This window comes from Xenopus laevis, chromosome 8L (genome assembly GCF_017654675.1).
Source record: "Xenopus laevis strain J_2021 chromosome 8L, Xenopus_laevis_v10.1, whole genome shotgun sequence".
Lineage (NCBI taxonomy): Eukaryota > Metazoa > Chordata > Amphibia > Anura > Pipidae > Xenopus > Xenopus laevis.
In genome coordinates this window covers 6,623,043-6,647,978 of record NC_054385.1, presented here as the reverse complement: position 1 = coordinate 6,647,978, position 24,936 = coordinate 6,623,043, and the positions used below count along the sequence as shown (strand labels likewise).

Genomic DNA, 24,936 nt, shown 5'->3' with positions numbered 1-24,936 from the left:
AATTTGCATATGCAAATTAGGATTCGGATTCGGTTCGGCCGGGCAGAAGGATTCCGAATCCGAATCCTGCAGAAAAAGACCGAATCCTGGCCGAATCCCGAACCGAATCCTGGATTCGGTGCATCCCTAATAAAAACATTCTGCAACTGGGGGTACTTTATTTATTATAATACACAAGTATCAGTGAGTCATGTGACTGAAATGACATCAGAACTCACCGTTGATAACTGATGACATCAGAACTCGTTTATAAGGATATAATTTACAAGATATTCATGGCTTATGTGTATTATATAAATACATACACTTACTGGCTGAGCAAACACAGTATGAGGCAAGTGTACAGAACAAACAAACAGATACAGACGGAAGCTATTTGCACTGGCAGAAATGTTCCAGCTTTGGCATTTGTAATACAAACTGCTGAGAAAACACAAGAAAAAGAAAGAAGTGAATGTCAGACACAGTTTCTTCATACAAGACAGGGGAGCCCCTGCAACAGAAGTAGAATTAAATACTATAATATCTAATATCTTCCTTTGCAGAACACAACGTTACGGGACAATGTGACTCCGTCCCCACAGATGCACAAAGTGTTGGCTTCACGATTATACCGGATGGCAGAATAACCTTTACATGGGAAGAAGACAGCTGAGGCTGTTTATTTCTTCAACTTGCAGGCAATGCGAATAGAGAGTCCGCTGGTAAACCTTAATGCATGTGGCATGTCTTCTCTGCAAGGCACTGATATATGCGTTCTTTACATTTAGGGCAATGGCACATTCACTTTCCCCCTCTCAGCAATCTGTCTGTCTACACGCAGCTGGGTGTCGGAGGCGTTTATGATAAAAGACAGTTAGCTCTAATACATTATCTAGGCAAAGGCAGCACAGGCCAATGATGAATTTTACCTAATGGTCCACCAGAACCGTACTCAGACTCCTGCATAAGGAGAGACTTTGTCCTCTTTAAAGGGCAACAAACTAACAGGAGGCGCCAATTTCTTCACCACCCTGAAATCACTATAATTGTTAACCTGGAACAGGAGTAAAGCAATGTGTAGTTTGCATTGTTTTTCAGGAGCAAACTAAATAGAACTTGTGCTGAAAAACCATTCTGCCCTTTTAATGCTTTTAATCTAGCTAGATTAGGTAGAGACAATGAGTTCTGTATAAACAAACCCCTCCATCGCCCTTTCTTGTGACTTGCATAAATCCATTATGCAGGGGGGGGTTATATTTGATAATGGGTAATTTAAATGATCTACCTCATAAGACCTTGTAGACACCAAATTGTTTGCTCTCTACAGATGCACGAGCAAGGAATCCGAGGATAAAAAGAGTTTTTAATATTTTTTTAGAAGCAGCCAGTTCTGCTCTTGGGCCCCTGTCAGAAGCAGGAGATGCAGCCTCATCCAAGACATATTTTATCAAAGATTTAAATGGTTCTGTGATTTCTGGGCAGCTACAGCCGCTGCTTGTATCCCACACACAGGTGAGTGCCTCACGTAGGAGTGCCCCAGGGATGAATAGGACGGGGCAGGTTTAATGCACAGTTAGGCATTAACTAAAGACAATCATTCAATTCCCCCGCAGAGCACGGGACTGGAAGTTTCCATTGCAGGACGGCTGCTGATTGATAGCACTGAGAGTGGAAATACCAGTTTGCACTTGCTACACCACAGTAGGAAATATAAAATATGGATATTATATTAGAGTGCTTTAGAATGACAGACTTGTGAATTTAAATTTGAGGAGGAATCATAAAATGTCACAGATTTAAAAAAAAAAAAAAAATCACATTTAATTTTCCCAGAGCATCAAAGTCACTTGACTTAAAAGGCTTGAATTTACTTTGGCTGAGCATTTATGAATCCACCAAATCCAAACCTGTTAAAAAATGCAAGGATATGGCTAAATCCTGGATTTGGTGCCTCGTTATTATATCCTACTGACTGTGTGTAACTACAGCATCATTCACTGTAACTTTGTCCTGCTGCAAGTCACTCACTCATGCTGCGAGCCCTATCAACATGTAGAGCCAAAGAGGACTGATCAGATTGCTTGGCTCTGGGCCAAATATTGGATCATAATAGGGACTTACACAGACCCATTAATGGTCAATGTAATACTTTAAAGGGCACCCGTCACCCCCACATTGTTTACCCCATCAGAGGAGGAGGCTATTAGAGCTAACTCCATTGTTGGGGGAAACAATAGTGTGGCACAAATGTGCATAATGAGCTCCAGATAGATAGATAGATCCCCTCTCTGTTATCAGAGTGACTGAAACAATCTAGCAGAAGCTAGCTCTATTTTTTTCCCGTTTATCAGATGACTGCTGCTACATTGTTTCGTTGCTAAGAAAAGAGAGACAGTGAAGGAGAATAGCAGTGACAGTTACCTTAACTATAAATCCAGTGTGAATGAGGAATGAATGGATATTGGGAAGTTGTATCAGGAGTCAGAGGCAGCAGTGCAGAGAAAGGGACAGACACAATGACACTTACACAGAACTATAAACCCAGTGAGAATGAGGAATGAATGGATATTGGGAAGTTGTATCAGGAGTCAGAGGCAGCAGTGCAGAGAAGAGAAAGGGACAGACACAATGACAGTTACACAGAACTATAAACCCAGTGAGAATGAGGAATGAATGGATATTGGGAAGTTGTATCAGGAGTCAGAGGCAGCAGTGCAGAGAAAGGGACAGACACAATGACAGTTACACAGAACTATAAAGCCAGTGAGAATGAGGAATGAATGGATATTGGGAAGTTGTATCAGGAGTCAGAGGCAGCAGTGCAGAGAAAGGGACAGACACAATGACACTTACACAGAATTATAAACCCAGTGAGAATGAGGAATGAATGGATATTGGGAAGTTGTATCAGGAGTCAGAGGCAGCAGTGCAGAGAAAGGGACAGACACAATGACAGTTACACAGAACTATAAACCCAGTGAGAATGAGGAATGAATGGATATTGGGAAGCTGTATCAGGAGTCAGAGGCAGCAGTGCAGAGAAAGGGACAGACACAATGACAGTTACACAGAACTATAAACCCAGTGAGAATGAGGAATGAATGGATATTGGGAAGTTGTATCAGGAGTCAGAGGCAGCAGTGCAGAGAAAGGGACAGACACAATGACAGTTGCACAGAACTATAAACCCAGTGAGAATGAGGAATGAATGGATATTGGGAAGTTGTATCAGGAGTCAGAGGCAGCAGTGCAGAGAAAGGGACAGACACAATGACAGTTACACAGAACTATAAACCCAGTGAGAATGAGGAATGAATGGATATTGGGAAGTTGTATCAGGAGTCAGAAGCAGCAGTGCAGAGAAAGGGACAGACACAATGACAGTTACACAGAACTATAAACCCAGTGAGAATGAGGAATGAATGGATATTGGGAAGTTGTATCAGGAATCAGAAGCAGCAGTGCAGAGAAGAGAAAGGGACAGAAACAATGACAGTTACACAGAACTATAAACCCAGTGAGAATGAGGAATGAATGGATATTGGGAAGTTGTATCAGGAGTCAGAGGCAGCAGTGCAGAGAAGAGAAAGGGACAGACACAATGACAGTTGCACAGAACTATAAACCCAGTGAGAATGATAAATTAATGGATATTGGGAAGTGGCTTAGACCTATATCCTTTTTAGGGAACATAGAATTTTTGGGTTTATATTCCCTTTAAGCAGTTCACCTTAGTTTACCTTTAAGCATTTTTATGACAATCCATTGCTTATGTGACAGCGCTTTAAAGTGAATTCATTCTCTCTGTAAAACTTTACTAATAATGTTCAGCTCTCCATTTACATTGACTGTTCCTCAGGAAGCACTTTCCGGGGCCGTGACTACCCTGGATTCTGATATTATCTACAAATGAGCCACAAAGGACACGTCCCTTCCCGGAGACACAGACAGCAGCGCGGCAAGAAAGGTCTCTGCGATTTCCTATTCGTGCCAGCCTTAAGTGAAACTTAGCTGCAATTAACAAACAGCTTTCTACTTAATTAAAAAGACAGTGGGCCAAATTAAAAGAAACTCTGGCTAACTGCACGTCCCCCTCCCCAACAAACTACTCCAAAGCTCCCTTTCCATCCTAGGATTTTTAATGTTCGGTCATTTCAGAGAAGAAATGTTCTGGGCAAACAGACTGTCTAAAGGAATCAATATGGCACCGCCTCCCATATGTATCAATACAAATATACAGAGAAGGAATGTTCTGGGCACACAATAAGCTATACCCTCATACTGTACTGTCTAAGGGAATCAATATGGCACCTCCTCCCATATGTATAAATACAAATATACAGAGAAGGAATGTTCTGGGCACATAATAAGCTATACCCTCATACTGTACTGTCTAAGGGAATCAATATGGCACCTCCCTCCTCCCATATGTATAAATACAAATATACAGAGAAGGAATGTTCTGGGCACACAATAAGCTATACCCTCATACTGTACTGTCTAAGGGAATCAATATGGCCCCTCCTCCCATATGTATAAATACAAATATACAGAGAAGGAATGTTCTGGGCACACAATAAGCTATACCCTCATACTGTACTGTCTAAGGGAATCAATATGGCACCTCCTCCCATATGTATAAATACAAATATATAGAGAAGGAATGTTCTGGGAGCTTTAAGCTTGTGCTGTCCCGTATACCATGCGATTGAATACATATTTTGCCTTTCCCCTCGCCGGTGGTAGACTGCAGCAGATATTAATTTTGAATAATAATTATCATACATTAAATCAGAGAGCAGCTTGCTGTGCATCGTCTGGAAAATAAATAGATATTTAGAGATGCGAGTGACACCTTGCAGGCGCAATTAAAGACCATCTCTATTACATTATCCAAATGCCCGGTGGCATACGCTGTATCAAAATGACAAACGACAAATCAACTGCCGGCAAGAAGCAGACGTGAGATTGAATATGATTAGTCACTCTGTGCCATTTAATAGTGCATCTGTGCACTTCTCTTATACACGGCGACTGGCCACGCTTATATATCACAGGGTCATTCAGTGGCACCTACTTCCTGCAGATCATCTCACATAGTGCTGGCACTGCCAATTTCTTTCTAGAACCAGATGGAACCTACAAACTATAGAAGTATGGTACCCTATATAATACTTTGTGATAAGCTTGGAATATCTGACCCTGAACCAGATCATATAGCTCCCTCCCATATGTATAAATACAAATATACAGAGAAGGAATGTTCTGGGCACACAATAAGCTATACCCTCATACTGTACTGTCTAAGGGAATCAATATGGCACCTCCTCCCATATGTATAAATACAAATATACAGAGAAGGAATGTTCTGGGCACACAATAAGCTATACCCTCATACTGTACTGTCTAAGGGAATCAATATGGCACCTCCTCCTCCCATATGTATAAATACAAATATACAGAGAAGGAATGTTCTGGGCACACAATAAGCTATACCCTCATACTGTACTGTCTAAGGGAATCAATATGGCACCTCCTCCCATATGTATAAATACAAATATACAGAGAAGGAATGTTCTGGGCACACAATAAGCTATACCCTCATACTGTACTGTCTAAGGGAATCAATATGGCACCTCCTCCTCCCATATGTATAAATACAAATATACAGAGAAGGAATGTTCTGGGCACACAATAAGCTATACCCTCATACTGTACTGTCTAAGGGAATCAATATGGCACCTTCCTCCTCCCATATGTATAAATACAAATATACAGAGAAAGAATGCACACAATAAGCTATAACCTCAAGCTGTATTGGCAAATTAAAGGGAAAATTTTAGTCCAAACCGGGTGTTAGTACACCTCCCTGAATAGCAATAATAAGGCTTGAACCCTGCATCTATCAAGGGGCAGACTATAACCAGTGCTGGGGTAGCCTTACTTAACATTATTCTTACTCTTTAATAAGGGTTTGACAGATTGGTTTCCCCTTTTTGCAATAACAGGGTCATGCAATAGACAAATTTATTTCTCCCTGTAACCACCTCAAGCCTGTGAATCAGGGGCAGCCAAGCTCTCTAATTAAAACCTCCCTGTCTCATAGACCCCGGAAAGGCGTCCTTTCATGATTTAGAATGTCTGTGTTCCGGTGGCGAATCACATTCCATGTCCTGCTGCCTAATTGACTGGAGCGACAAAACCCCCTTTTTTTTTATTCCTGCGGGAGCCTTTCACAAAAGCCGACACATCTGTCATTGTTCTGTGATGAGGAAAAAAAACCCCAGTCTCTCCTCTTGGATAATAAGCCCAGGGCCCCCCGACACTTGTGATTATTCTTAGACAAAGTGTCAGCTTGTGGAAACGGCTCAAATGCACAAAAAAATTCCCCCAAATAAAAAGCGATTCCTTTGCCCTATTTTAGTTTTCACTTTCAGTGAGTAAGATGTGATTGATTGTCATAGCGTTGGTGGGATAAGAAGACGTACCCCTGAACAACACCAGGCACCCCGTTTACAATGTATATGCTGATGAACTTTAACCAGTTTGTCCGAAGGTCACCCTGCTGTGCTGGGCATCAATGAACTGGCAGGAGAATAAAAAGTATTAAAAGTAGAACATCTTTAATTCACCATATCTATTATCAGTAAAGTAAGGAAAGAGTAGGTTGGCAGCCGACTCTCCTTTCTGAAACCATCAATATAACTGCCCTAAAAAGATGACAAGATGCGACTGTCAACCGCCAGTCTGCAGTAGCCGGAGAGACAGATGGCACACTCAAAGCCATCGCATTAAAAAGAGATACCTCAGTGGTGGAATTATTGATGATGTTTCTGTCTGTTGAAGAGAGCTTGGGCATTACTAAAGCGTGTCAGCTGCGAGGCCCAGGGAGCATAGAGGGGCCCGTCTGATGCACATCTGTCTTAGGGGGTCCTAAAGAGATTTTTCAGGGCCCAGAAATTCCTAGTGAGGTGGCTGCAGGAGTCTGAAACAAAATGCAAATTAAATAGGCTTGGGGTACAAGGCACATTGCAGGCAGTGGTGCAACTGCAGCTGGACTGAAAGTCTGTAAAGTGAATCAGATGCAATAATAGATTGTTGCTTGTGCTGGTAAAGCAAGTGTAGACCCAAATATCTATGGGACACAGGAGTTACCCACTGGGTCAGACAGGTTTGGGCTGATCAGTTTCCCCCAGAGGCAGGTTGTGGGCAGGTGGCAGTCTGTATTTACTGCCTGTCCTGTACTCCCTACACCTCCTCTCAGTCCTAGCCCCTCAATTGACTCCATATACTTGTGTTTGCCTGCCCCATCTCTGATGTCACCATAGGGGTATATAAATTTTAACAATGCGGCAAGCCAGGTCGGTCAGGGGTTAGGTTATGCCGGTATCACTAGCTCACACCCATACACCTATTGAGGTCACAACATCACAGAATCAATAATGCAATCCGACACACACAAACAAATACAATTTGACATTTTACAACATCGGAGCAGCACACACTCAGTTCTTCTCCTGCTGGCTTCTGCTGCGGGACAAGGAGAGCAGGGACGGGATACGGAGAGCAGAGACAGTATGATGGGAACAAGGAGAGCAAGGACAGTATGATAGGAACAAAGAGAGCAGGGACAGGACAAGGACAGTAGAGACAATATGATGGGAACAAGGAGAGCAGAGACAGGAGAGTAGAGATAGTATGATGGGAACAGGGAGAGCAGGGACAGGACAAGGAGAGCAGAGACAGTATGATGGAACAAGGAGAGCAGGGACAATATGATGGGAACAAGGAGAGCAGAGACAGGACAAGGAAAGTAGAGACAGTATGATGGGAACAAGGAGAGCAGGTACAGGAAAAGGAGAGTAGAGACAGTATGATGGGAACAAGGAGAGCAGGGACTGGACAAGGAGAGCAGAGACAGTATGATGGGAACAAGGAGAGCAGGGACAATATGATGGGAACAAGGAGAGTAAGGACAGGACAAGGAAACTAGAGACAGTATGATGGGAACAAGGAGAGCAGAGACAGGAGAAGGAGAGTAGAGACCGTATGATGGGGAAAAGGAGAGCAGGAACAGAACAAGGGAAGTAGAGACAGTATGATGGGAACAGAGAGAGCAGGGACGGGACAAGGAGAGCAGAGACAGTATGATGGGAACAAGGAGAGTAGGGACAGGACAAGGAAAGTTGAGACAGTATGGTGGGAACAAGGAGAGCAGGGATGGAACAAGGAAAGTAGAGACAGTAGGATGGGAACATTGAGAGCAAGGATGGGACTACTGCTACATTGTGTCTGTAGTTAGAACCAAAGGGCACAGCCTAACAAACCTTTCTTTACTTTTCTGTCCTCTCTTTATGCACAAGGGCAGAGAGAAAACCCTGTTATGCTGCTGCAGTAAAAGTGCCCGCATCGTTTCATACATATATGTATTTCTTTCCAAATACAGCGTAGTCTGCAATATCTATATTTCTGGAGGAAAAAACCAAGCTTTCCTGGTACCTGCTTGCCTTAAAAATTTGCAGTCAGCACCAAGGTGGCACAGAGGAACTGATTTTAACTCGCAAGCTGTTGGAAAACAACAGGCACTGCTAAAAATCACTGCAAATATGTTTTCCGAGGGCTTAAAACACAATAAATCAGCTTAGCCACGGGAAACCTAATTTGGTCAGCCTTGAAGATCTCCTGGCTATGAAGGCTTTAGCAATTCGACGTAACCAATAGCAGCCAAGGGGTTAACAGAATTGTTCAGCTATGGATATAAAATGTTACAACAACTTGCAGCTGCTTCCTAGCCCCTTCTACTGTATTAAGGGAAGCAATATGGCTGCTCTCACCCATATAAATAGAGAGATGTACTCTGTACACAATAACCTATATACATATGCTTTATATAATATATACAGAGGGGACAGTCCATGGGATATAACTCCACTCACAAACTAGGTTGTTATATTGGCCCTTTAAATCCTATAATTATATAATTCAGTGAGATGCAGAGAATGCTGCCTATACAAACAGGATCAACAGGTGAATGATCTGGCATGACAAGGGACTGGTTTCCGACCCCTTTCTCATCTAAATACCCACACAATTTACACTCTTCCTGTAAGAAATTGCTGGCTCTGATTCCCCCAGGGGCCTGCTACAGTTTTCAGTGCAATGGAAAGCCAAAAAGACCCCAACAGGGCAAGAAGGAGAGAAGAGGGCACATTGGCAACAGTTGGCCCTGGGCCCTGCCATAATGACTCTGGTGTAACTATGATCTATATAGCTAAGAGAGGATTCAGAAATGACAGATTCAAACTGGCTCTTGATCGCACTTGGAAGGACCACTTGAAATCTAAAGTGATCAGACTAAAAGGCGGCGGCAGGAACATTAACAACTCAGTACGGATTTGACATAAACCCTGTTAGTCCCACGTTAGGAGTCGGATTAACCTTATGCATAATGCATTAGAGAGCGGCTGAAAAACCAAGGTACAGGCAAGCCAAACGGAGAGAACTTTGAGATGAGATTCAATGTTGAGAGTCAGAACCATGCTTTTAATATACAATTGTACATATAATTCTGGCAGCCTTATATACATATAAGTGTGTGTCTATGCAAGCCATGCTGAAAGTGTGTCCGTGCAAAGCCATGCGGAGAGTGTGTCTGTGCAAAGCCATGCTGAGATGGTGAAAGTGCTGCTGTACATGGGGAAATGCTGGTGTACAAGAGCAGACTGGAGAAACCATTGTTTCAGCTGTACAAAGCAATGATGCAGGGAAGGGGGATGAGCAGGTGGATAACGAGGTGCAGGTGGATAACGAGGAGCAGATGGATAACGAGAAGCAGGTGGAAGACAAAAAGCAGGTGAATAATGAGGAGCAGGTGGATAACGAGGAGAAGGTGGATAAGGAGGAGCAGGTGGATAACAAAAAGAAGGTGGATAACGAGGTACAGGTGGATAAGGAGGTGCAGGTGGATAAGGAGGTGCAGGTGGATAAGGAGGAGCATGTGTATAAGGAGGAGCAGGTGGATAACGAGGTACAGGTGGATGACGAGGAGCAGGTGGATGACAAGGAGAAGGTGGTTAACAAGATTCAGGAGGATAAAGAGGTGAAGGTGGATAACGGGGAGCAGGTGGATAACGAGGAGCAGGTGGATAACGGGGAGCAGGTAGATACGGAGGAGCAGGTGAATAACAAAAAGCAGGTGGATAACGAGATGCAGGTGGATAAGGAGGAGCATGTGTATAAGGAGGAGCAGGTGGATAACGAGGTGCAGGTGGATGATGAGGAGCAGGTGGATGACAAGGAGAAGGTGGTTAACAAGATTCAGGAGGATAAAGAGGTGCAGGTGGATAACGAGGAGCAGGTGGATAACGGGGAGCAGGTGGATAACGAGGAGCAGGTGGATAACAAGGAGCAGAGTGAATTGGAAAGGAATGTGGGGCAGGTGAAGGCAGTTACAGGCACTGATTCTGATGCTGCTGTAGGGGTACGTGTGTAGGGAATGCAGAGGCTGCAAGAGAGAAATCAGGAGGAAGCTATAGAGGAAGAGTATGGGAAGAGACAGAATGTGGTTAAGATCAAGTGGGTTAAGGAAATAGCAGATTGCCCCGGCAGGAGGTTTGTGGGTAGGAGGCTGATAAATGAGGTTTTGCAGAAGTGCAAATAGACCGGGAGGATAGGTGACCGGACATGGGGCAGGCGACAGAGCTGTATTTAGGTCCCATGCCGCCCTAGGCATCGGACTGAAACATGCCCTTACGTTGTACGGACTGGCCAAGTGGCCATGTGAGCAAGGTGTGTGAAAGGCAAATCCAGGGTAATTTATGTCTAAAGTCAGGCCATGCCTATAAGAACTGCCCTGAGGCTTGGAAGAACATTAAGAAGACTTGCCCCAATATAGAGGAGCTGATGAACAGAGATCTTGGTGAAAGTCAGTGCAGGACATGGCCCAAGAACTTCTACAGAAGATTCTGTGTTACCCCAGGAGGGGCAGGAGAGGCTAAAGAGGAAGGTTCATATGCCCATTAGGGATAAAAGCAGATGAGGACTGGAAGGTGGTGGGTAAGGAGAAAAGAGAAAGGAGAAAGAAAAAGGAGCCCAGTGGGAGTCACTTGATATAGGCGAACTAATGGAGTTCAGTGAGGAAGTGGGGTTAGGGGCAAGGGTTCAAGTTAAGACCAGTATTGGGGGGCTGAATACTTCTAAGAAAACATATAAAAAACATCAGGCCATAAATTGCAGCAAATGTTATCAGTTTCCGGGTGGGTGTTGCAAATGCAATCTTTGCGATACAGTTTGTAGCAAAACATGGGAAATTGAGAAATCACATGTGAAGGGTTAATGTCAAGATTTGATACTTTATTAATTGATACTATGAATTTTGTTTGATTTGTTTCTGTAATCATTGATTTTGTATATTGTTTTAATTCCAATAAAATTCCCTCCCATATGTATAAATACAAATATACAGATAAGGAATGTTTTGGGCACACAATAAGCTATACCCTCATACTGTACTGTCTAAGGGAATCAATATGGCACCTCCTCCTCCCATATGTATAAATACAAATATACATAGAAGGAATGTTCTGGGCACACAATAAGCTATACCCTCATACTGTACTGTCTAAGGGAATCAATATGGCACCTCCTCCCATATGTATAAATACAAATATACAGAGAAGGAATGTTCTGGGCACACAATAAGCTACACCCTCAAACTGTACTCTCTCTTAACTGAACTAAGATAAAACTCTGTTTATGAATATGGCATATTTTCCCTTTAATCTCAGGTGACAGGACCTGTCTTTGCAAAACACAGGGCATCAGAAGATCTAAGGCACCTTTATCAGAGAGATGCAAGATGTAAAGATGATATAAAGCAAGTTAAATATGCTCAGAAGTTCCTTGTTCACTGCAAATAAAGAAATAAAACATATCGTATTGATGAGGCTGAAGGTACAGTTAATTACACGAACGAACCTGGTGCTTTGATCAGTACAGTCTTTCAAATCAATTATATGCAAGATTTGGCAATATCAAAGCGCTGGCGGCATTGATACCGGGATCCATTGGCACACCTTGATATAAGGGTTGGAAAACAGCTTTAAAAGAAATTTATGCAAAGTTTAAAAAAAAAAATCTTTTCAGGCAAATGCTGTTTTTTTGCAGTGGAGCAGATTCTGTCGTCTATACCCTGCATATGTATGTTTATCAATTAAAGTGTCAAGCAGTTTTGGCATCAGAGAAGCAGGGTTGGAATGGACTGGTAGGCCACTGGGAAAAATATGATGGGCCCCCCAATTCTGTTTAGGGGTAAACTGGAGGGTGAAAATCGGGAAAGGTGGCTCTTGATGGTTCTAGAACTAGTGGGCCCTGGACACCCTGTTCAGTGCTGCACAGAAGTGGGTGGGGAAAGGGTGTATAATGTTGAAGGAGCTGGGGAAAGTCAGGCCTATCACCCACCCAGGCCCGGACTGGCAATCTGTGGGTTCTGGCAAATGCCAGAGGGGCTGCTATAAGGTGCCATAGAAAGTCAGTATTTAGTGGCCTGGTGGGGGCTGTTTGGGCCTTTCTGTGGGCTGATTGGGCCTCTGTGTACCTGAAATGCCAGGGCCTATTTTAATTCTTAGTCCAGACCTGCACCCACCCATACCTCCTAACTATTCTATTTTTCACCAGACAGTCCAGATATTGACAGCTCAGCCCGCAGTCCCAGATTATTACTGAAATGTCCCAACTTTCTCTTTGATTTCCTGCACTGAACATCCAGAAAAAGATACAAAGTTTCTAAAACTCAATTGGCTTTTGGCATAGAGTTCAGAATACATGGCAGGTGCACTTAGATACATTTTAACTATTTAAGTTGGATCGTGGGAACATATACACTCATAGATGCGGCCGCGATCCGGCGGGATTTTTTAACCTGCCCGATCGATATCTGGCTGACTTTGTGGTTGCCTAAATGACAGATATATTGTATAGGGATTAGGGATGCACCAAATCCACTATTTTGGATTCGGCCAAACCCCAGAATCCTTCGAGAAAGATTCGGCTGAATTCTGAATCGAATCTGAATCCTAATTTGCATATGCAAATTAGGGATGGGAAGAGGAAAACATTTTTTACTTCCTAGTTTTAGGTTTTGGATTTGGTTCGGCCGGGCAGAAGGATTCAGCCAAATCCGAATCCTGCTAAAAAAAGGCCGAACCCCGAACAGAATCCTGGATTCGGTGCATCCCTAATAGGGATGCACTAAATCCCAGATCAAGTTCAGAACCTGAATGCTGGGCTAAACCAAATGCAAATTAGGATTAGGGCTCCCATTCAGTTGGGGATTCCAATGATTCCTTTGCGCTGGAGTTGATATTCAGCTGGAACCCAACACTGTGGATTCACATCCCTGAATTGCCTGCCTTGCTGCCATACTGGTTTGCACTCACTGAAGTTTCCAAATAGTGACTTCAGTAACTACATTTGTTCTGACAGTGGCCGAGAAAAGAATGAAAGACTCCCAGAGAAGAGCTTGTTTCCATGCAGATCTGATACAATGCTATTTATGATTCCGTAAGAATGTTCCGGATAGGCAGCCGATGAACAGAAGCTATTTTTTCATATTAAGATTTTTTTTTTTTTAAAAAAAAAAGGAGAAAAACGTACATAATTAAAATCTTCTATAAGAGTGAGCTCAGCACAATGAGTATTAATGAAAGAATTATTACTTGGGAGGATGAGAACTCACAGACGGAGAGGCTGTGGGACGGGAAGGAGACAGGCTGATTTCAATATTATGAATGCCAGCTTAATAATTATTCATAAGTTCCCATTTATCATGTCGGCAAAATTATGCCATATGCACTTTCTACGGTGGGGGGGGGGTCTTAAGGGGACAGGGCGAAGGAGATGGTTTCCATGGTAACACGGCAGGTCTGTTACAGAGAGAATACAATTCATTTAGAGGCAGATTTATTTTGCTGTAACCTTTGGAAATGCATTAATCTATATATTACTCAAATTTAACCCTGACGATGTACCCCCTACTACAAATGATAAGGATATTAGAAGTCACTGAGGGTTTCTGTGACCATATAAAGGCACAAGGCTGCAGGCTGTGTTATACAGGGAACTCTGAGTATCACTCATGTATTATAAGGGATAATGTACCCCCTACTGTAAATGATAAGGATATTAGAAGTCACTGAGGAGTTCTGTGACCATATAAAGGCACAAGGCTGCAGGCTCAGTTATACAGGGAACTCTACTCGTGTATTATAAGGGATAATATACCCCCTACTGTAAATGATAAGGATATTAGAAGTCACTGAGGGGTTATGTGACCAAATAAAGGCACAATGCTGCAGTTATACAGGGAACTCTGAATATCACTCATGTATTATAAGGGATAATGTAACCCCTAGTGTAAACTATAAGGAGATATTATAGAAGATATTAGAGGTTTAAAAGCTACAGCAAATGGATTTAGGGATTAGATTTTAATCCCGGTGTAATTTTTCTGTCCACGAAGGCAGGTTCCACGAATACAAACAGATTGCATGGCAGTATTTGGGTGCTTGGCCATGTGTGCCGTGAGCCATATGTTTAAAAGAGCAGTTCACCATTAAAATTTCTATTGAACTGTGAATGAGACAATGAAATGCAGCTCAACTGATTACAATATGACACGCACAAATTAATTTATTAAGGCTCTTATGGCCAGCCTGGATCTCGCTGCACAAACTCCATCAATTATGAATGTTATGGTGTGGGACGGACAGGGTTTTTTTATTGAGCATCTGCCCCCTAATGTCCTGGAGCCTATATTGTTTGGAAGTGTAAGTGTTGGTGCACCTGCTTAGGCCCTTTTATACAGAAAGCAAAACAAACTGTTTCCGGATTTATTCAGCATTTAACTTAAAGAGCATGTAATGGTCCTACAAATGATTGGCTAACTGTATTTATTTTATATCGTAGGGCTGCCGTGCCCTTAGGGATCGCTCACCTGCCAATCACATTCTTTTATTTATTTTTACAGTTTCTTGCCCCATTATGTTGTGTTTCCTAGTTGCAGACCAGTAAACCAGGGTTTCAGCTCTTTAATCGGTTACAAATTGATACATGAGGTTGGTACATTTCTTAGCAGTCATTTTAATGCCAGGAATGCAGCAACTACCCTATTAAGGAGGAATATTTATGAGCAAATAAGTGGGTACAAAAGCCTACTTATAATCAGGGTATATTTCCCAATAACGGTATCTTTTCTTTGGCATAAATGAATAAAGAAAACGCTTCTCCTGGGACAACTGAAGGTCAGAGACATAGAATGAAAGCTGCAAGCGGGAAGGAGAAATCTCATAACGAGCTCATTTTAATGCCGAGCGGGGATGGAATAAAGTAGGAAGGTTTCCATGCAGAAATATCTATGTTCCTAAAATGCCTTGTCTATTCCTGGCAACTGCTGCCATATAGCAGAAGAGAGGCGCTGTAATTATGGACGCATTTGCCACCAGTTTTTGGAAAGGAAGCTAAAGACAAGGGACGTACAGACTTTGGGGCTATTATGAGGTTTCAGCCCCCCATTCTTGCAAAGGGAACTGTAAAGCAGTTGAAAGGGGGTGTCAGGGCAGACCAACCAGGTGCACTTTATAACGGTAAATGTATTGCAAATTAGGCAGCTAGCCCCCACCCTACTCAGGTAGTGATACAAAGGTCAACAAATCAACCCACTACATACCCTTACCTGCTCTTTTACAACCTGGGCCCTACCTGACCCAACGTGCAGTCACTTTTATACCCACCCTGACCACCTATCTCAGACGTTGCTCCTGGTCTGGCGTCAGATCTATTTTAGGACTATCCAATGAGCAGTAAATTTGACAGCAGCGTCTCATGCCTCATGCCCTATTTTAAGTTCTCCCAGAGCCCTTGTTTTTGGTAATTCTACCATAGCAAATAGTAAACTGGATGCTCTAGCAGCACAGGAGGTAGGACTGATATAACCTTGGATGATCATGTAGTCAGCCATCAAATGTATAGAGAAAGAACATAAAACTGGTATTCCCCTTTGCTAAGCACAATTTAGAAGAAACAGCAACCAGTCAGTATAGAAAGATTATATAATCTCATGAATACCCTGTATAAGGGTGGCTAACTTCAGCAGATAAGTGCCTGCGCAATCCTAGTGATTGATTGATCCAATGCTTCCAAAAATTTGTCCCTCCATCATCCACTGGAACCAAGAGAATGTTAGTACAAACAAGTTCTGCTAATGGTCTACTATTTAAAAGAAAAAGGCAGTTCCTACCCAGACTGGTGACCCAACTCCTTAATTCCATTCTTATTAGACTAACTCTCCATTCCCCCCGCAGTCATTTTCCAGTAGCTAGCTTCATTGGTTTGAGGCAGTTTATGTTTATTACATTCACCTCTCTCTCTCTTGTAGTCTCATAAATGCATTCACGAGTCACATGCTTTATCCACATAACTGCTTCTGTGCCCAAGGCAACAGCAGTACTGACATTAATATTAGTCTCAAAAGGCAGGTACTTTCCATTGTAATCTCTCTGAATAATTCCTGCTTACTGCTGCGGAGGAGGGAGGGCATGTGACATGTCTGAAGATGCAGCAGAAGGGCCACGTTTGGACGTCGCTGTCTTTTAGGGCCCTACTGAACAGAGAATGGAAAAATTCCAATTGCAGTCATCATGATAACTCAACCCTTCACCTTTAAGTTACACTTCAGGGGCTTCCCACCATATTAAGCATCAAGTCTACAAGTCTACCCCCATCCATCCAGCTCCAACTCTTAAGACCATGCCACTTGTCTCTCCCCTAAAATCTCAAGAACTAAGCCCCTAAACCAACCAGGCTCAGTGATGTTCCTCAAACTCTCAACCACCTCATCTCCAAGCCTCAGTTGCTCCACAATCCCACAGATACTCACCTCCATTTCAACTCAACATCTTAACAATGTACAACCCCAAATTCAAGTGTAAACAATACACCCTCCACCACAAATCCAAGGCTCAAAATTTCTTACTCACCCATACACCATTACTCAATAATACTCTTGCCAACCCAACACCAAGTTTCAGCATTCCACCCCTACCCAACACTGCAAATCAAAATGTACCCCACAAAATTCCTAAAGAATCTACCCACTATTCCAACACCAAGCCACATACTCACTGGCTAGTTGCATTGTTTATGGCATTACTTAATTAATGTTAGGTAAGGGCTGGATGGACACTGTAGTATATGCTGTTTGCACACTGGTTACTTGCTCATGTACATAGCACATGCCCTGTTTGGTTCTACACTATATGTTGCATTACTCTGGTGGAACGTATGACCATCGTACTTGTCATTGGCAACTACCAACCTCTAAATTACATATGGTCATTCATCTAAATAAGACATATATATGTCAGGGAAAATATAACAACCACCCACTCTTCGTGTCTCTTTTCCAGGCTGATACTCCTTACAATTTTAACAATCTAAAATGTTCCTTCTTTTTGGCCGGTGATGCCTACAAGCTGGAAACGTGCCAGCGCACTAATTGCTGCCTCATTTCAGCTTTGTTACAGTGAAAGCTACTGGAAGCAAGCTGTTCCCATCTAATTGCTGTCTCCTTCAGTTACTGTCTGCAGTGGGATGCGGTCGTGCAAAATGGGAAAGCCAAAACACATGCACCTCTCTAAAGAAATGGAGGGAGAAAGGTATATGGTGCACTCGGGGCACCAACTGATGCACACCCAGAGGCCATGACACTGGAACTGCCACCAAAAGAACAGCGCCAGTCAACGTCACTTATAATTATAACAATCTTACCCTAATCCTTCTCATCGCGGCCACGATTTCCACTCGGCTGTTAGGTCTTGGCACATCCAGGCTACCGATGTACTGAGAAAAAGAGAGAAAAGAAGTCGGCTGTCAGCCACAAGCAACAAGACTTATCACCATTCATTCAGCACATGGTATTACCCATAAACCTCCCTGATTATTACCGCAAGAAAAACACAACTTTCCATTATTGGTTTAAGAGCTATATTTTATTGGATCTTTTCTATTAAGTTAGGGTGTCTAAATATGTCATGAGGCCAGGGGACTACCCCTCCACTAGAATAACGGATACTTGATGCAGTCAACTCCCAGCAGCACTTTTCCAACCATCCTGGTCATCATCCAAAAAAAAGACAAGAGGATCTCTGCACTCAACCCATTATCAATATATTAAGGACATTGACATTGTAGCTTAATGCACAAAATGTTGTAGGTTAAGTGCAGAGAACTGCTGGTATTTGTTTTCATGAATTTTGTGGTCACAACCCCCGTCTAATGGATTAAAATCTATTGGTGAGCACAACTTTTTTGCCTTTTTGCCATACATTATCCAACAGGAAGGCAGTAAAGTTTTGAGTCTTGGCTGTATACATAGACCAATTAACTGCTGACTTGATCAAAAGCGGCCAACACCGGTTAATGTATGGCTGGCGCTAAAGTATAGAGTATACGCATCAGTTTTAGGCTTCTTTAAATGTCACAGGTGGCCTCACCTGGATTTAGCGCACTAACTCCCATATGAAATAAAAGGTAATATGTTTGCCCAGGAGCAGTAACCCATAGCAACCAACAGGATCTTCCTTTTAAACAGGTGACCAGTAAATTCTGACTTCTGATTGGTTGCTATGGGTTACTGCACCTGGGTAAACGTAATGCCTTTTATTACATAACCCCCAAACAGTTGAGCAAACTCTCGATTCTGCAATGATAGGAATTCTTTTTATGGTGGAATTGCATGCATGTGGTTCTAATTATGAATAAAGGTACATTTTTATCCAGGGAGAACCACTGAGACCTTCAGGACAACATATGAAGAACAATAGAGAAGAATAACTAAGACTGATACAGTAACTCTAGTTGTACAACGAGTCAAGGCACAATGAAGAGGAGACAAAGCAAAGATCTATGAGCCACATACGAATACCCAAAGTACAGAGCTGACACAAGGAAATGACACAAAGTAATGAAAGTGACTTTATTTTGGCATGATTAATGTTGGAAGGGGACTCTTATTAATGCGCTCATCTGGTCTGTGTTGAGAAATGATCTGTCTGTACCTCCCGGAGCAGGTAAAGATGAATAAATAACCTGTGCAGTAGGAGAGAGGCCGGCTAGGGCATGACGTACAAGTCCATGATGGAATACACAAAGCAAGATGGTGAAGACAAAGTACTTACAAGGAAAAGTGTTTTTTCTCCAGGCATTTTATCAGCCTACAGCAGTCATCAAGGGACCATGGCTCTGCCACGGGGCCCAGCTCATCTGCAATTTCTACTTTATCATGTCTTACGGGGCTGAACGCTTCCCTTGAATTACAGTGATTTGGAGTAACACAAGGCAGGACAGGCTGCGGTCATACATTTATTACTCTGTAGTTCTGTAGCTTACGGATAATTGCTCCATGCCAAGCGGACCCAAAGAAGCACAACAGGATCCCAGTAATCAGGTGAGTGGCTGGAGATGAAGGCTTCCAAGTGAGCCTCTAAATTGTCTCCAATGAGTCTCTCAATTGATTAGCAGACAATGAGCCAACCAGTATCTTGTGAGCAACATGTTGCTCAACAACCCCTTGAATGCTGCTCCCAGTGGCCTCAAAGCAGATGCTTATTTTGGAATTCCTGGTTCTGAGGAAAGTTTTGGTTGGATAAAACCAGTTGTACTACCAAATACTGCCTTCTGTAGGCTGCCTGTCTGCATAGGGGCTACAAAATAACCAATCACAGCACTTACTTGGCACTCCCATGAGCTTTTGTCATGTGTGTGTTGCTCCCCAACTATTTTTACATTTGAATGTAGCTCAAGGGTAAAATAAGTTGGGGACTCCTGGGCTATACAAAAGCTGTCATTGTCTTCAAGCTGACTGGCTACAGTCTCTTATCTATTCCCTTAGCATGAAACACACACCTCATCTGCCTACCCCTAGTTTGGTTCTGGAGTCTGGCCCTTGCACAGAATAGCAGGAAAGATAAGAAAAGGGCAAGTAAAGGAAAGCAAACAAAACCACAATACCACACTGTAAAAAGGTGAACGAAATCTCAATATAGAATTAGTACGTTTACACCATATATTTCTGGCCTAAGGCCACCACAGCCATTTAGCAAATCTGTGCCTCTGAAGATGCCCTGGTAGCTTCCCACCTTCTTTTCTGCTGATTCCCAGCACATGCTCTGGGCTGCTGTCATTTACCTGAGTTTAGGAACCGGCTCACAATATACATTATATATAAAATTAATAAATGTGACGACACAAGGCTAATTAGTCATTACAATTCACATTTCACAACAGCTTTAGAAACCAGAGCATTCAGCATCAGAATAGATCAATCACCAGACATGTAGCATGATTTTCAATGACGGATAAAACCTCACTTTCCGCTGTTTGGAAAATGTATGACGACCCAGAAGTGTTTCGCAACAGCAGCCCACAGCACACTGAGCATGTGCAGTGCTACCCAAGATGAAAGATGGGGACCTCCTGCATACAACTTTAAAGACACAGATCATTATTGTTATGGGGCTACTGAACCCCATAATCAGTATATGAAACACTGCATTTCTAGCAGTGATATAGAGGATTTAAATCATGCAAATTGCAACTCTTACAAGTGACATTATATATTATGTAAAACCATACTGAGAGCTAGAAAAGACTTATAATGCAAAATGTTGTATTCCTTAAATAAATTAGAGTCTGGAAGGAAACACCAGAAGGAACAGCCCCTCTAATTTCTGGAGTTGATGAGGGTGAGGTGCAACGTGCCAACTCGCTGACAGTGATAAGTCGTCTCTGCAAGGAGAAAGTTTGTTAAGTGGCACCTTGCCCGAGAGAAGGCGGCACGGAGGATTTGGATGCCCCCACAGAGAAGCTGCAGAGCTGAACCTCTCCAATTATCATGCAAAGACTAACAGATGGCCCTGAACAATACAGCAGCTCCAAGGCATTTGAATTAGGCAAACTAGGAGGCACAGGGCTACATGTGTTGCCGTGCCAGTATAACACACCATGCCAAGCTCGGCTAGCTTGAGTGGAACTACTGCCAACTGTGCTCTTAACAGATACCACTCTTCAAGAGGAGGAAAAACAATACATGTTCTAAAAATAATAGTGATTTTTCGTGAAACAAACTAGCAGTCGAATGAGAAGCCTGTATATAATGAGCTGCTCCGTATCTAAAAAGGCTGCCCAGTGGGCTACTGGTTTGTTTGCCTTTACTCTTCGGGATTAGGAAGTAGAAAACGGCTTCCTGGATGCACCATCTTCAGGATTCTGCCAAATTCCATTTGATTTGACTTTTTGCAGAATTCAGATAGAGCTAAATCCACTATGGCAAATTTATTAGAATTTATTTATTTCCCCTTCTATTTAACACCCTGATTGTCAATTTTTGAAATCTTAAAATTTAAAATAAAAATTGGCCACTTTTTTTGTACACATTTTTTTTTAAAAAATATGATGAATGGAGCAATACGATTTACGTTGTCAGACTTTTTATTCTGCAGATTACTGTAATCTGGTTTTGGAAATTCCATTTCTTTCTGTAAATATGCTACAGGTATGGGACCTGTTATCCATGCTTGGGACCTGGGGTTGTCCGGACAACGGATCTTCATAGTCTATGGATAGTCTACTAGAAAATCATGTAAACATAAAATAAACCCAATAGGCTGGTTTTGCTTTCAAAAATGATTATATTATATTTTAGTTTGGATCAAGTACAAGCTATTGTTTAATTATTACAGATAAAAAGTAAATTGTTTTTAAAGATTTGGATAATTTGATTATAATGGAGTCTATGGGAGGTAGCCTTTCTGTAATTCGGAACTTTCTGGATAACGTATCCCATACCTGTAGTTATCGAAGTTATTGAAGTTATTTCACATTTTGCAATATCAAATATTGCCAGCTAGAACTGGTGAGTTTTTGAGAGGTGTATTTTCAAAATTCAAGATATTTTAAAATTTGAGTTTTTCCAAACAAGTCAAATTCATTGTCAATGATGAGCAGAAATGTGTTTTTAGTGCATTTTTTGTTCTCTTTACACGGTTTTAAGCAATCAAGTTTTGACATTTTTCATAAATAAGTGCACAAATTAAGTGTCTGTTTGCATTCTGAATTTTTTTAAAATAAAAAAAGCAGAACTTAAATTGAAATTGTTATATATTTGCCTCAGCCAAACTGAATAGAAACCCTCAGGATCAATGTAATTTGTATATGTAAATTGATGCCTGAATTTGGTCCAGTGTTCAACTGGATATTTTTTTTTAAGGTTTGGTATACTGCGTAATGAAAAAATGCTATTAGCAAAAATTATATTTAAAACTAAAGTGTGTTTATTACTAATTTGATTAACAACTATGTAAAACAGGTCTTGATCAACATTTGCCAAAAGATTGCGCATATTCCAGAAAACACATGGATCCTTGAGTAATTCCCTTTGATTAATATACCCAATAAAGTTAATTTTTAGGTGACCTTGATACAGGTATCCGGCTTACACAAGAGCACCTTGCTTAGCAATTCCAAAAACTGCTCTCATGCCAAGTCGATGGAAGTTAAAGCCATATTTTTGTTTCTCTATATCTGTACTGTAGATGGAAAGCTTGTACTTAGCCATGTGGCCTACAGAAAATATATTTCACAGGCCTCTATTTAGGACAAAGCCATTTTTCAGCCAGGTACTTGCCAGCCTCATTGATCCAAGAAGCCCTGGCCGGTGGTTTAGTGGCAAGATAAATCTTACGGTGTTCGAGATTTAAAATAATATATAGTAAAAGAAAATCCCAGCTTATGTCCAAGTTCCAGCAATCTCGCGACTGCTGCAAAATTGATTTATATCTTTCCGGGGAACCAGCCCTTGGAACGCGCTGAGCCATTTTTTATTTCTTGGTCTTTTTTCTTTTGTAATTCTCTCCAGCAGAGACTTTCATTAAGATTTCATGATTACGCTATCTCAGAACCTTGTGGGTGAGAAAGATAAAGAGAGCCGAGAGCAGAAATTCAAGTTGACGTAGCTCTTTATCCATTATTGAAAAAGAAAGTTTTTCCAAGCGCAGAATGGTTGAGTATTCTCCAAGTTCAAGGTCTTCAGACAATGTAGTAAATCTCAGGTCCATGGCACGTTGTCATTCAACATTATCTAGTTGCCAGGATAGAAAACCCAAATGGGTGCATGGAACCTGTTCTTCACAGGTGAGTTTTATTCAAGTCTGGGATGGTTTCTCTGCCAGGGGAATTGGTCTAAAGGGTATGAAACTGCAGATTAAATCTGCCCATGTATAGCCATTTTAAGGGCACTGGTCCACAAATGTAATCATCTGTAATCACCTGTTACAAGTCTCCTTCAAATGTTTTTCCACCAGCAATAAAGTGAATCGCTGTTGGTTAAACCCATGTTTTGGGTGAGGTTTCCTCTTGAAACTCCTCTTCTGCGGGTGATTATTCTTCTCCAAATCACTTCAGACGACTTTGGAAGATCAAAATGACACTTTGGTTTTACCATAAGCGATTCCCTTTATCTCAGGTGGGAAACCATTGGGAGGAGAATAGTCACCCACAGAAGATGAAATTGTAGCAGTCAATTAATCTTCTTGTGGACCACTAAATAAATTGTGAATAGGTGATTGTTGGCGTCAACAGTTGTACTTTTAGGTTACCCTTACTCTTGATATCAGCATTTCATTGAATGTTGAAGAATGTGATAGCAACAGTTGATCAACTATTCTCTTTTTTTTCACCAACAGCAAATTGGATTGATCCTGTCAGGAAAACAAATGTCAAATACAATACATACTTGACACTCTTGAGTAGAGACTTGGCTGTCACTCCAGCATTCTGTATACCTAAAAGGGGTCAGTTCCTTCTTGCAATAAAGCTGTTACCCGTCACAATGGCCTTTGTATTATTCCATATTCATTTTCTATTAAGTGCAATTTAATGAGGTTATATCACGGCTATCAAGCATCATTGTTGCAGCATTAGATTGTAATGGGCACCTCTGGACTACAGTCTAGTTATACAGGTCTCAATGGACTTTGATTCCTAGTGTAGAGCAAGGAGGTCCTGAAAGTGCTTCACTGGTTCTGTACAACCCACTGGACCATTGAAAAAGTAAATAAAAGACACAAATAACCTTGCAGCTTCCTGAAGAACAGGGATGAAATGGCAGCATTAATACAAATCACCTAGTTGTCTATTAATAAGCTTCAGACGATAGCGTGGAGGATCTCTGGAGACAGGTCCTAACAGTTTGTTGCGTACAGTTAATCATCACCACTCAACTACGCTAAATGCAACATGACAGATTATTTCCAACACGCTCCTTCTTTGTACTTTGCTTAATGTTCATTTGAAGATGTCCTTCACAATTAAAGGGAAGTAAGCAGCTGTAAAAAATTACATGCCAGAATAATATATTGGTAAATTTTTAACACAAGCCTGATCATTATTGTGAGCATGCACAAACAGGTTGGGTGATGATTACTCTACACTGACATGTATATGAATCAATAAATGGCAAGGAATGAATGGGTTGGCTCCTCAGCTCACAAGTAGGGTTGCCACCTGTCCGGATTTAACCCGGACAACCCAGTATTTGGGAGGGCTGTCCAGACGAAACCTTCCTGTCCGGATTTCGAAATTAGGAAATCTAGACAGGACATTGAAAATAATGACATGGCGATCAGCCAATCGCTGATAGCCACGTCATCATTCCCGCCCCCATCTCCGGCACTCCCCTTGACGCACCTCTGACATCATCCGCCCTTCCCATTTTCTGGGAAAAGGTGACAACCCTACCCACAAGCCTATTTAGTCACATGAGGACAAATCAAAGGACGAATTATTTTTCAATAGTAGGTTTTGTGTTCGCTTTAGTAGACTAAAGGTGTGTTAATCCTTCAA

The 24,936-nt window shown here is 41.9% G+C and overlaps 1 protein-coding gene across 3 annotated transcripts in view; it reads right to left on the bottom strand.

The window, feature by feature from the left end:
• The window catches only part of LOC108698862 (carboxyl-terminal PDZ ligand of neuronal nitric oxide synthase protein), a 59,102-nt gene that overhangs the window by 24,227 nt on the left and 9,939 nt on the right, over positions 1-24,936 (bottom strand). For 2 of the 3 annotated variants that reach the window (XM_041572380.1, XM_041572381.1), the window contains exon 2: positions 17,806-17,877. In XM_041572380.1, the coding sequence (XP_041428314.1) occupies positions 17,806-17,877 (72 nt within the window). Of the gene's footprint in view, positions 1-6,787; positions 6,889-17,805; positions 17,878-24,936 lie in introns of those variants that run through there. The other variant, XM_041572382.1, reaches the window with a different exon arrangement.